This window comes from Ochotona curzoniae, unplaced genomic scaffold (genome assembly GCF_017591425.1).
Source record: "Ochotona curzoniae isolate NIBS_2020 unplaced genomic scaffold, NIBS_Ocur_1.0 scaffold_4506, whole genome shotgun sequence".
In the NCBI taxonomy this organism is placed as follows: Eukaryota; Metazoa; Chordata; class Mammalia; order Lagomorpha; family Ochotonidae; genus Ochotona; species Ochotona curzoniae.
The window spans coordinates 29,998,319-30,011,528 of NW_024467119.1; the positions used below are offsets into that span (position 1 = coordinate 29,998,319).

At 45.4% G+C, this 13,210-nt stretch overlaps 2 protein-coding genes across 5 annotated transcripts in view; one reads left to right on the forward strand and one right to left on the reverse strand.

Annotated features, from left to right (window-relative positions):
• The window catches only part of HERC3 (HECT and RLD domain containing E3 ubiquitin protein ligase 3), a 99,444-nt gene extending 86,234 nt beyond the window's left edge, over positions 1-13,210 (forward strand). For all 4 annotated transcript variants that reach the window (XM_040967062.1, XM_040967064.1, XM_040967063.1 and 1 more), the window contains 3 exons: positions 8,265-8,448; positions 8,647-8,749; positions 11,532-13,210. In XM_040967062.1, coding sequence (XP_040822996.1) covers positions 8,265-8,448; positions 8,647-8,749; positions 11,532-11,740 — 496 coding nt within the window. In that variant the 3' untranslated portion in view covers positions 11,741-13,210. The remainder of the gene's footprint in view (positions 1-8,264; positions 8,449-8,646; positions 8,750-11,531) is intronic.
• On the reverse strand, positions 315-888 carry NAP1L5 (nucleosome assembly protein 1 like 5). The gene has a single exon (XM_040967066.1). It carries the CDS (start codon positions 886-888, stop codon positions 331-333), a length of 558 nt encoding a protein of 185 aa, XP_040823000.1. The 3' UTR covers positions 315-330.

Here is a 13,210-nt window from a genome sequence, read left to right on the forward strand (position 1 = left end):
GCAGCCCTAGCCGCAGAAAGCATGGGGGTTGGGGGATGGAAAGCCCATTGAAGTGGAATTCGATTCTCATAGACACCTTTTGAGATACTTATGTGTTCGAAATGACAGTCAAATTTGCAACGGGCTGGCCAGGATCTAATTGCTGCAAATTGAAATCTGTTTTTTTAAAAGGAATGTCCAGATAAATTTACATTGTGTTTTGGTCAAAAACCTGAGCCTTTTTGAAGTCCACCAATACGTTATTTTTCTTTTTTAAAAAGAGGGGGGCAGATAGAGAAAGAGAGAGAGAATGGGTGGTTTGGTCGCCGGTTCTCCTTCTCCACCACCCGCTTACTTCTCAGCATCGTCGGGCACCTCGGCGTGGGGGTCGTCATCTTGCACCCGTGCGGCCGCCGCCGCCCCCTCTGCCTCTTCCTCGTCCTCCTCTTCTCCCTCCTCCACCTCCTCGTAGTCTTCCTCCTCCTCCTCGCCTTCCAGGGTCCAGGCGCAGCCTTCCATCTCGCCTGTAAGCTCTTGGATCTTGGCGAGAAGGGGCTTATAGATCTCGTTATACTTCTTTTCCAGAGCCTGGAATTCCTTATCAAATTTGGCTTCTATCTTATCGCATCGCTTCTGCAGCTTTTTCAGAGCCAGGACCCGGCATTTGACCGAGTTAGGCAGGCTCTCCATAAAGTCACTCTTTGGCTTTGCCGCGCTCTCCGCGGGGGTCTGGGTCTCCTCGGCCATCTGAGCAGCGGCGCTGTCAGAGTCACCGGCCGCACCGTCGGGGTCTCCGCCACCCTGCGCACCGCCTTCCGCCATTACCTCCTCCGCTGCCGCCTCCGCTGCCGCGGCTGCCGCGGCCGCCTGGCTCGGCTCCGCTGGACTCTGGTTCTCTGAGTCGGCCATGTCGGACAAGTTGCCGCAGAGGTCTAGGCTGGCTCCCGCAGCGGCCGTGCACCTGCTCTGCTCCGGAGCGATGCTGCGGCAAGTGGCAGAGGCGGTGGTGATGAAGGCCGCGCCGGTGACGTGAGCTGCGGCCCCGCCTTCCTCAGGCACGCGCGGGACTGGCTGCGGGCCGTCAGCTGACCCGCGTGAGCTCATCCTGCAGCACGTTGCGCTGGCCGCCTGCCCGCACCGCCGCCCACGCCCGCAGCCGCATCCCTGCCCGCACCCGCAGTTGCACCTCGCGCAATGTCCCGCCACCTGCCGCTGTAGAGTGTGGCTAGCAATGCGAGCATCTGCTTGATGCATTTTTTCTGCCCGCTGCTGAATGTGGGCTAAACATGTACTCCGATTTATGCCTTGAGGACCCCGGAGCCTTATACATTACCTCTAAAATGAAATTTCAAATGCGTATTTTTCCATGAACTTTTTGAAGTCCCCTGTGCGTCTGCTATAGTTTCTTTGATCTAGCTTTTGTTCACGTGTAGGCATTGCAGTAGTCAACCTGCCTCGGCCGTGGGCTGGTTTCACCTGACTGTGTGGAGTCCGCTGTGATTCCCTGTAATGTGTCTCCAATTCATTCCCAGAATATGGACTTGTGAGGGAACTGGCTCCTTTCTGACCCTTTGGGATCCTGGAGTGCAGGTGTGTGGTTTGGCAGCGTGCATGTTCAAGCTACCCAAATGCTCCTGGTCGTCAGCCTTCAGAACTACAGGCGTATGTCCTGGTAGACAGTGCGTCACTTCTAGGACAGGCCTTGAGTGCGGTTTTGGTGGTCTCTAGCTCTGGGTTTCCCGGTGTGGATTCCTGTGGGGGTTAGCAGGAAGCTCAGACGCCCTCTTATCTGAAGCCTGCGTTGAGGTCTCCCCAGCCTTGGACTGTCCCAGTATCTGTCCTGTGCATCTTGATTGTGATTTGTGTCTGAAAACATTTAAACAAGCAGTTGTTCTCTGACTGCAAAAGCGAGTAAGTGGCCATTTCAGTTTCTTTCCTTGCTAGTAGGGTTTCTTGAATAAGAATCCACTTTTATTTACATGACTGACATTGAGATGACCTGTTTGCTGGTTTATTCCCCGCATGTTTGAGGCCAGAGCCGGGAGGCTGAGGCTGCATTCACTCCGTTCAGCTCACGTGGGAGGCAGGCTTGCAGGTTCTGAAGCCATCACTGTGCCCTCAGGATGTGCACTAGGAGGAAGCTGGATCAGAAATGGAGATGGAACTCTATTCCAGGCAGTGGGAAGTGGGATGTGGGATTAACCATTGCATCAGATACCTGCCTGTGGAGTTAACAGCCCAAGCATGTGCCTTAGGTGTGGCAGGCAGTTAGCTGGTCCTTCCAGGGATTCCTGCAGAATGCCTCAGATCATATTGGGATTTGCTACATCTTTATGTGTGTGAATCTTAGAAAAGGACCCTCCCCAGTACATTTGGTGCTGTCTGTTCATTCCTGTGATGCTAGTGGATTCCTGAGTACTGACTCATAGCAACAAACACCTGTTGAGTTTTTTTTTGTTTATTTATAAAATATTGCATGTATTGATAAGCTAAGATAACCTATAGTAATCTCTTTCAAAACTAAACATTTTAGGTGCTTCTTTTCCAAGAAAAGTAACCATCTGCAAAAGTTCCAATATATTCTCGTTTGAAAACATCCTAGTTTTGTTTTTTTGTTACATGTTTCCTGTTATAAAATATTTGCTCTTTCCTTTTCCTGTTACCATTTGTAATGACCACATTTTGTTGTTTGGACCAAAATGTGAGGGTGCTGGCACTGGAGTACACTTGGTTGAACTTGCCACTGTGGTGCTGGCATCCCATACAAAGTGCAAGCTGCTATTTCTAATTCAACTGCCTGCTAATACACCTGGGAAAGCAATGGATATTGGCTCAAGTGCTGGGGCCATTGCCACCCATCGTAGGGGACCAGGATGGAATTCCTCAGTCCTGGCATTGACCTAAGTCCTGGCTGTTGCAGCCATTTGGACAGTTAACCAGTGGATGGGAGATGGATTCTCTCTCCTTCCTTCCCTCTTCCCTTTTGTCACTGCTCTGCCTTTCAAATAAATAAATATTTTTTCCCTAACTGAATTTGATGAATTAGTGCGAGAAGACTTCAGAAAGCACAAGGAAAATGTGTATAATTTTTAAAAAAAGATTTAGTTAATTTTAATTGGAGAGTCAGATATACAGAGAGGAGGAGAAAGAGAGAGAGGAAGATCTTCCGTCCAATGATTCATTCCCCAAGTGGCCACCAAGGCCAGAGCTTCCTCCAAGTCTCCCATGCAGGTGCAGGATCCCAAGGCTTTGGGCTGTCCTCGACTGCTTTCCCGGGCCACAAGCAGGGAGCTGGATGGGAGTCGGGGCCACCAGGATGAGAACTGATGCCCATACGGGATCCTGGCACATTTAAGGAGAGGACTTTAGCCACTAGGCCACTGTACTGGGCCCAAGAATGTATATAATTTCAAAATTGTGCTTGGATCTCAAGGGTTTTGTTTTGCTTTGGGGGTGGGGTGCACCAAAATAGACTTCTCTTTCCATTGCATTTTCTGTGTACTTTTTAAAATACTTTCATGGATCACATTTGGTTAACTGGTGCTTGCCTATCTGTTATCTCACTGGTACAGACCAAAAAACATCTCTCTCGATGGCTGCAGCCACTTGGAGGCTAGGTAGACTTCTTCGTGTTTTATAGGTTATGAAGTTAGGAGCTGAAGAATAACATGGAAAGTGCAGGGTAGAAAGTAGATGTTGTAACAGACTTCAAAAAAAAAAAAAAAGTTTAGTCAAATCCTGGAGACTAACATAACATGCTTACTTCATCCAAGATGTGCTCACTTGTTAAAGGTTCGTTTTCATTTCATAGACATTGAAACTTAGTGTTAAACGAGGTTATTTTTAAAACGTGTTGTTAGATAAATTGGATTTACATGCGTTAAAATTCATACTTTTTTGGGTGTGTTCACAAGCAGTTACAGCCATGCAGGCACCAGAGTAGTCAAGGCATAAAACAATAACATGACTGCAAAACATTCCTTTGCAGCCAAGCCCCACTCTCAGCCCTGCTGACCACTGATCTGTTGACTAACACAAGAATTTGTTTTTTGTTTTTTGTTTTTTTTTCTTTTTTGGTAGGATTTTGTATAAACGGAACAAACCATGCACTTGCAGCCTTCTGAGCCTGGCATTTTTTTTTTAAACTTAGCACAGTTCATTTGTGATTCTTCTGTATCATCATGTATATTAATAACTTGTTCTTGAATGCTTAGTAACTCTGTTTGTGGTGTGTGCGTGTGGGTGTGTTCGCTGTTGTGTCTCTGTATGAATGTATGCTCAGCTGTTTTGACTTCTCTCAGATACAATGCCTGGCAGTGTGGGACCGGGTGGTACGTTGTTTTCTGCAGTGACTGGAGCATTCCCCATCCGTACCAGCAGCGTCAGGCGTCTCACACCTCTAGCAGCCTCTGGCGTCCCCAGGCTGTTGTTTCACATAACGTGATGGCTGTGGAGGGCTAGCCTAGTGAGGATGTGTGTTTAAGACCACTCTGCTGTCAGCTTCCATAAAGCTTCTGTCCAGACCTTCTGTCTCCTCTCTGATTTTTTTTTTTTTTGCACTTTTAAGTTTTAGAAGTTGTTTACGTAGGTTAGTGATCCCTTGTGAGGCCTGTAGTTCTCAAGGTGGGGGAAGGGACTGCACTGGGGTGTGGTGAGGGGAGCGCAGGTCTTGGATGCCTGGCGTCAAAGTCCGCCTCTGCCCGTGTGTTAGTTGTTTATCCTGCACTCTGTTCTGAGCTGGGATCATGATCATATCAACCTCAAAGATTTTTTTTTTCACTCTGCTTCACTGTATTTTTATTAAGACATAATTCTCATGCGATAAAATTCACTGGGAGTGGACTTTAAATATTTATTGCGATCACATATATCTAAGAACTTATTGCAGTAACTAGCTCCTAATGAGGATAGCTTAATCATTGTTAAAGAAATGGTAAAAATGATGATGATTGACATGTAGAGCTTAGAGTCTGTGTGCTGGTGGGCCAGGGTACCTGCACTGAAGTACTAGATACTAGGTCGCTTAACACAAATTCATTGTTGCCAGTTAGGAAGGTTAGAAGTCACATCTCGGCTTGGTAGGGCTGTGCGATAATGATCTATTGCAGGCTCTGTCCTTGCTGTGCACGTGACTGCCTCCGTGACTCTCTGCATCTTTCCTCTGCGTGTCTGTGTCCACGTGTCCTGTTTTTGTAAGAACACCGATCATATCAGACAAGGATGTGCCTCAATAAGCTCATGTTAACTTGATTAGCTCTTGGAAGACCTTATTTGCAAAGGTCACACATTCTGAGTTAAAATTTCAGCATGAGTCTGGTGGGGACGCAATTAAGCTCATTATACTCCACTCTTTGCTCACCCCTGTTCATCTCTTCCTTGCATGCAAAATACACTCAGTCCATTGCAACGACTCCTAGATGTGCACAGCCATTCCTACCTCAACTCCTAAGTCCAAAGCCTCATCTGGGATGATTACATTTGTGAATTTGACAAATGAGATGCCTAGATATTTAAAGATGATTTTTTGTGTCTTCATGAAGATGTTTAGAGAGAGAAAAAAAGTGTGTTGTCTTCCCTAATGGAGATGGGTTTATCCAATCATTTGAAGTTTTGAATAAAACAAAAAGTGATTAAAAGAAAGCCTTCCTGATGGCCTTCAGTTAGAACATTGTTTTTTTCCTGTTTGGATTGGGATATAGCATTGGCTGTCCTGGGTGTCTCTCCCCCCTCCTTTTTTTCCTTATAGAACCCTACTATATCATGTATCATTTAAACCAAGGGATGATGAGACTCAAGGCAAAATCCATTAGCACATGGGAAACTAGATTAAGTTCCTAGCCCCCATATGATGGTAGGATAGGCGTATGATAGACATTCCCATTCTGAAAGAGGAATTTGAAGGAGGAAAGGGGGTATGGGTTCCATGTCAATCGGAAATCTAGCAGGGCTAATTCCTTTAGCTTTCGATGTTTGGGAGGGCGTATGGAACCTCTGGCTGTATGCTCTGTTCTCTGGCCCTCCAGATCAGAGGTGGTGGCCCGATTCCCTCAGCAGGTACCCTGTGGGCTCGTTCCACTTATTCCTGAACAGTCTTAGCTGTTACTCTAACCATTTCTTGCATTCATCCATTTCCTACCTTGGAGGCCCAGAAATCAAGCATCCTACTTTCATTCCATCCCATTCCAGTTGTCTTTATTCCAAGTATTTCAGTTTAGTATGGAATACACAAAAGCCTTTTTGATCTTGTGAACAATGCCCAGGGATCTAAGCTGTCTTCTAAAAAGATCTCTCTCCTCCATCTCTCCTGTGTAACTGCATCTCTGTTCCTGACTTCTAGTGAGAGGATTGGATCTGTGAGTCACATGTCTAATCCTGAGCAGATTGTTCCACCACATTCTTGACTCTGTTTTCAGAACATTCTGTCTAGGTTGAACGAGAATTTCCCAAACTTGGTCATTTTCTTGTTTTTGCTTGGCAAGTTCCTCTTTGGCTTATCTGTTTCCTTTTGCATTTTGCTATAGGCAGCAAAGAAACCAGACTACAGCTTTAACACTTTGCTCAGAAGTCTCCTTAGTTAACTATCCACTGGCGAGTTAGTGAGTTGGATGAAGCACCTGTGATTAAGGTGTTCAGTTATCTGATGTAATGATTTTAAAAACTGGTCATTGTCCCCATGTTAACAATGGGAGAACAAAGACTTAGTAGATAGAGAATTTGGCAGAGCCTGCATTGAATAGCTGCTGTGTGTCCCAGTTACCCACGGTATTACATTATTTGCTGGTGAGTTATTTGTATGGTTGGTAATAATGTCAAAAATGTCTGCTTAAGCAAACCTGAGTTCAGTTGTAGCTTTATGAACCGTTATGTTATAATGGTGGGTGAGTGGGATGTATCCTTTTAGGATTAAATTCCTTTAAAAAAAAAGTCCTACAGTGTAAAATACAGAAGATTACAAGGAGTAATGTGTCAAATGTATTTGCATATATGACCCAGAATAAAGAAATGATATTTACTTATTTTAATCAAAAGAGTACTGATCTTAATCCCATTCCTTTTCTCTTCTAATCTTTCTTACAAAGACAAAATGCTTATGAGCTTCATGTGTAGTTTTGTGTTTTTATACTTCTGTGTTACAAAGAAATCTTTTTTTGCATTAATACCTTTATCTTAAAAATTATTACATACACATATTTACATCATAGGAGCTTCAAAATAGTTCTTGGGAAAATGGAATTAAAGTCAATGTGATTTGGGAATTGTGGCTAATTGTGGCTAAGGTGCTACATGAGACACCTGCTGCCTCTATCAGAGTGGCTGGAATTGAGTCTCAATTCCCAATGAAACTGTTTACTATATCCTGGCAATAGGATGCTGGACTCTGCCATTGTCCATGCCTACAATGATGGACATATGACTGTTTATGAAGAATTATACCATAGTAATAATATAGGGGAGCTCAGTGAGGGGAGAAGGAATTGGGGAGAGGGTATGGGAAATCCCAGGGTCTATAGAACTGTATCATAAAATGATAATAATAATAATAATGAAGGCTATGAAATAAAAATAAAATAGAAAAAAAAAGAGATGAAGGTGGTAGCACTTGGGTCAGTGAGGCCAGCAGTGCAGCTCTGCCTATGTAACCTCCTCCCCCTTCTCCCCTTCTTCCTTCTTTCCTCCTTCCCTTCCTTCATCCTCCCCTCCCTGCCTCTCCACTTCCCCCCACTTATGTCTTGCCCCCTTGCCCCACATTGCCTGGGACACTGGATGGAATCCTGGAACAGGGACAGAGTGGGAAGAGTGGAGAGCTGGTGAGCTACACGATGCCTTTAGATGCCGCCTGGTGTGAGAATTTGAAGTTGGATTTTCATCATTTTTTCAAAAAGATTTATTTATTTTTATTGGAAAGCCAGATATACAGAGAGGAGGAGAGACAGAGAGGAAGCTCTTCCGTCCAGTGGTTCACTCCTCAAGTGAGCACAACGGCTGGAGCTGAACCAATCTGAAACCATGAGCCAGGAGCTCTTCCAGGTTTCCACGTGGGTGCAGGGTCCCAAGGCTTTGGGCCATCCTTGACTGCTTTCCCAGGCCACAGGCAGGGAGCCGGATGGGAAGTGGGGCTGCCAGGATTAGAACTGGTGCCTATATGGGATCCTGGCATGTGCAAGGCGAGGACTTTAACCACTGCACCGGGCCCAGGATTTTCATTTTGAAACACAGTGCAGAAGAAACAACTGCATAAAGTTGTCAAGTCTGTTGAATGGCTTCTTGCTTCTTCGGTCCTGCAGGCAGGAATTTGTGGATGCCTATGTGAATTATGTCTTCCAAATCTCCATCCATGAGTGGTACACGGCCTTCTCTAGTGGCTTCCTGAAGGTGTGTGGTGGCAAAGTGCTTGAGCTCTTCCAGCCTTCCGAACTGAGGGCCATGATGGTGGGGAACAGCAACTACAACTGGGAGGAACTGGAAGCGGTAAGTGAGAGGGATGTTTTCTGTGAGCGCTGGCCCAGCAGGTGTCCTGGAGCTCGTCTCCCTCTAAGCCGGCCACTGTGCAGGGGGAAGGGGTGACCTGCCTCTCAGGAGCTACTTCTTAGTCCTTAATGCAAATGACATATAGTAATGTTCTTCTGTATGATACGTTTTTCTTTTCTTTTTGTCTGTTTTGGACAGACTGCCATCTACAAAGGTGAATTCTCAGCCGCACATCCTACTGTGAAACTATTTTGGGAAGCTTTCCATGAGTTTCCATTGGAAAAGAAGAAGAAGTTTCTCTGTAAGTTTCAGTTATGTCAGTCTGGCCTTTGTACACTTTGTAGTCTTTTTTTTTTTTTTTTTCTTTCTTAAGTTGTTATTTATTTGAAAGGAAGAGAGAGAGAGAGATCAAGATTGAGATCTAGATCTTCCAGCGACTGGCTCACTCACCAAATGGTTGCAAGGGCGAGTCTGGAGCAGGGGCAGACTGAAGCCAGGAGCTGTGGGGCCTTCTTCCAGACCTCTTGTGTGCGGGGCACCAGCACTCGGGCCACCCTCTGTTGCTTTCTCAGGCACGTTAACAGGGAGCTGGAGTGAAAGCTGCTGGACTCAAACTGGCATCCATACGGGATGCCACACAGGCAGCAGCTTTACCAGGTACAGCACAATGATAGCCCTAAGAGTGAGTAATTAAATGAATATATTGTACTTTTTGTCTTGGTATCTCAGGCATAATGTGAATTTAATCTGTATCTACTGCCTAGCAGAAACCATTGCATGAAAAAAAAAGAACTTCACTGATTTCCAAGTAATTCTTTTAAGCAGTGGCTTATAAAATTGCTTGGACTAACCATCCTTATTACTTTTACTTTTTAAAAATTTCACAGTGTCCATCATAGCTAGAACTGAGGAGATGTGACTTGTAGTGACCATATTGTGATATGATGCAGATGCCAAACAGTTCACTTATTTAAAGTGTACCATGCAGTGGTTTTCAGTCTGTGTGCAATTGTGAACCTGTCACAGTCACACAACGTATATGAGAACATGTTCTTCACCTTTCTTTCAAAAAGAAATCCCTGCCCGGTGGCAGTCACTCCCCACTTCTGCCCACGCCCTCTGTCATTCTTTCTGTCACTGAGTGTGCCTGTCCAGACCTTTTGCATCATAGAAGCATATGATATGTGGTCCTTTGTCACCAACTAGAATGCATTTGAAAGGGATAATGCCTTTGGACAGGAGAAAGAAATCTGGTTTACATGAATAGATTTGGCCTTTTAAAAATAGTTGAAATCTTCCTCTATTTGTGTCATTATGCCATTGAGGTTAGAAATTAGCCAGTGTGGCCAGCATGATGGCACAGTGGGTAAAGCCGGCTCTTATGATGCTGGCATCTCGGTGCTAGTTTAAGTCTTATCTGCTTCACTTCTGATCCAGATTTGTGCTAGTGCTCCTGGGAGGCAGCAGATGAAGGTCCAAGTCCTTGGACTCCTGCCACCTGTGCAGAAACCCTAGATGAATTCCTGACTCCTGGCCTCTGCCTTGCCCAGACCTGGTTATTGCAGCCATTTAGTGGGTGAACCAGTGGATGGAACCTCTCTCTCTCTGTCTCTACTTTTTTTCCCTGTAACTTTCAAATAAATATGCAATTTTTAAAAAAAGAATTTAAAAAATAGCCAGTGACTAGTATAGGGGGTCTTGAGAAAGTTCATGGAAAAACACATAATATGAAATAATCTGTGTTAATTCCAAATACTTTTTGCACCAAGTTTTTGCTATAATCCCATTTTCCATTAACTTTTTGCAGGCCCCTTATATACAATTTTCTCCACATAAAACAAGAGTTTGACAGTCTCTTTTGGAGTCGGAATTGTGATAGAGCATGTAGGGCTGCCAGCATCCCACATGAGTGCTAGTTCGAGTCCAGGCTACTCCACTTCTGATCCATCTCACTTCTAATGGCCTGGGAAAAGCAGCATAAGCTTGTTCAAGCGCTCAGACCCCTGGCATCTATGTGAGATTTGGACGAAGCTCCCAGCCTCAGCCTGGCCTGGTCCTTGAGCCATTGCACTCGTCTAGGACGTGAAACAGCAGATACAAGTTCGCTTGTCTCTTTCTCTCAATTTAAGTAAATAAATAAATCATTTTAAAATGACCATCTCTTGCTTTACAAGAATAAGCAAATATTAATACTAATATTGGACCTCACTCCAAGATTCTGCTGCCTTCTTGGAGCAAGGGCGACAGGTAGTGGAGATCTTCTCCAAGAATTTTTGCCAAGGATGTTTCTCCTCTGCTTGGGGACGCTGGCTGTGGCGAAGCAGTGACACAGGAGTAGAACGGCAGAGCGAGGGCTGCTGTGACACTCCAGGAAAGCCTCTTTATGGTTCTGGAGATTTCTTTAGGAAAAAGCATTTTAGGTTCACAAACCATTAGCCTCAGAAATTTTTATGAACTCTAAAGATTTTGGCATGAGCTGTTCTAGGTCACAGCCTCAGGCCATGGCGAGTTATGGGAAAGTTCCCCCTCCTGGTTTATGACAGTCATTTCCAGCCATTCAACCAGAGGGGTGTCGTCCAGTGCTGGAATGCACAGATGGAGGCATCTGGCCCGCCCTTCTCTTGCTTCCCTCCTGTCCTTCGTCCGGTACCCCACCTGGGTCTGCTCGTGTGCTTTGGGAAGGATGTCAGTAGAGGGAAAGGAGAGGAAATCGGACCCAGATGGAAAGTCAGTGGCCAGAGTGGTCCAAGCCCCAGAGCTTGGCATGCGTGCAAGGAGACTTTTGAGATGTCAGACACCTCGACACTCTTTCTTCCTGGTTTCCCCCCGAGGCCAGCTCTTCTTTTCTGATATCACTGATGTCCTTTCTCTTCAGTATATGGAAATCTTATAAAATTGGTGCATTTCTTGGGACCATTTTTTTTAACAGTCAGTCGTTGCTAGTCAGCATGGCCTTGGGTCCATCCGTGGTGGAACTTTGGGAAACTCAAACTTCTCACACCAGCCACAGGGTGTCAGCCTTTCTCTCCATTGCGGGGAGGCTGGTCAGCTGGGCTGGTAATGATGTGTGCCTTTCTCCCCAGTGTTCCTGACGGGCAGTGATCGGATTCCCATCTATGGCATGGCCAGCCTGCAGATCATCATCCAGTCCACAGCCAGTGGGGAAGACTACTTGCCTGTGGCCCACACGTGCTACAACCTGCTCGACCTCCCCAAGTACAGCAGCAAAGAGATCCTGAGCGCGCGGCTGACGCAAGCCCTGGAAAACTACGAGGGGTTTAGTTTGGCCTGAGCCTCGCTGGCTTGTAGTGGACACCCCTTCCTCCCTCGGTGGCTTCATTGAGGTCTATACAGAAAATCACGGGGGAGTGATTTCTATTTTTTTATTGTCTAAGTCGGCTGGGGCTTGGGACTCTTGAACCTGTTGGATGTGTTTGTGGGTAGCAAACAACCTTCTGGAGAAATCAGGGGTTGGGAATGTGGTGAAAAAATTGCCTCTTGTATGGGAAGCGTTTCTGTTATTTTTGTTTTAAACCCGGTTACCCAGTATCCCTTGCACTTGTGAAAACATTGCTGTCTCTTGGATAAAATGCCCATGGGTTTTTAGCCTTCCGTTTCCCGGGTGTGTCTGTCAGCCGTGACATGCCCCCCCAGGCCGCCGCCTCCTCTCTCCGTTCCTGTCTGAGAATGCCTTTAACTGGTCCGTCTTCCCCGTGCACGGTGCACGCGGGACAACTCCTTTCTCTGCAGCCTTCAGAACACCTTGGCCTGTTGCCACCTGCCTTGCCCCCAAGGAGGAAAGGTCCACTTCACCTACTTCCAAACCACCTCTGGTGGAGCTCGAGAATCCACAGGGGGCTCTCATGAACACATAGAAGGATCTGAAGGGAACAGCAGCCTTCCCCAGGCCCGGCCCATTCCCCTGACCCGCAGCGGGGCCAGCGGTGTTGGCCTCGTCCCTGGGACTCTGTGCTGAAATGATAAGTCCCTCCCCCACTCCATCCCCCGGTCTGTGAGCTCGCTTTGGAAGCAAGTTGGGTTCGTTCGTAAGAGTACCTGTATTGTGCAAGACAAAGAGAAATAATACATTTCTAGTCGCTGAATCATATTGTGACTCTCCCATGTACTTTTTCCTTTTTTTTTTCTCTGTCTTCCTTCTTCACTCACCTTCTCTGTTTCCTTCACTTCTTCCCTTTCCTTGTTACTTGATGTTCCATCCTCACCTTTCCTCCTCGTGGATGCATGCAAGCTTGTTTTTTTATTATTATTTAAATTGCAAAATTTCTACTCAGATTGGGTTTTTCCCCCCCTAAATGCTAAGATGTTATTTTTGATGGGATTTTTGTTTAGCACATTTGAGCTATTTTGTTTACAGTAGAATTGGGGGGCGTTGTGTTTCAATTAAACATATGTATCTCAAAAAACAATCATGTGCTTAATGTTCCTCATCCTGGGGTAAGAAAATTCTAGATGATCTAAGAATTCATATAAGCCTAGTTTTAAATTGCTAGTACCTAGAGGAAAGACATATTTATGTAAAATGGAGTATTTATGAACCATGACACAGCATCAGATCTCAACAAAGGATTGTAGATTTGCTTTTTCTTTTTTAAAAAGACCTATTCCAATTGCTACGTTGGTAGTTTTTCAGTCTTTATAAATATAAGATTAAAAATAAATATACAGTTCTATGAGATGTTTATTTTCTATGTGTGTGCATATAGTTCAATATCATGCAATAAATTCGGTGTTTCAACTTAAA

Coding starts and splice junctions, on each gene's coding strand:
- NAP1L5 (XM_040967066.1), bottom strand. CDS start 888: ATGGCCGACTCAGAGAACCAGAGTCCAGCGGAGCCGAGCCAGGCGGCC.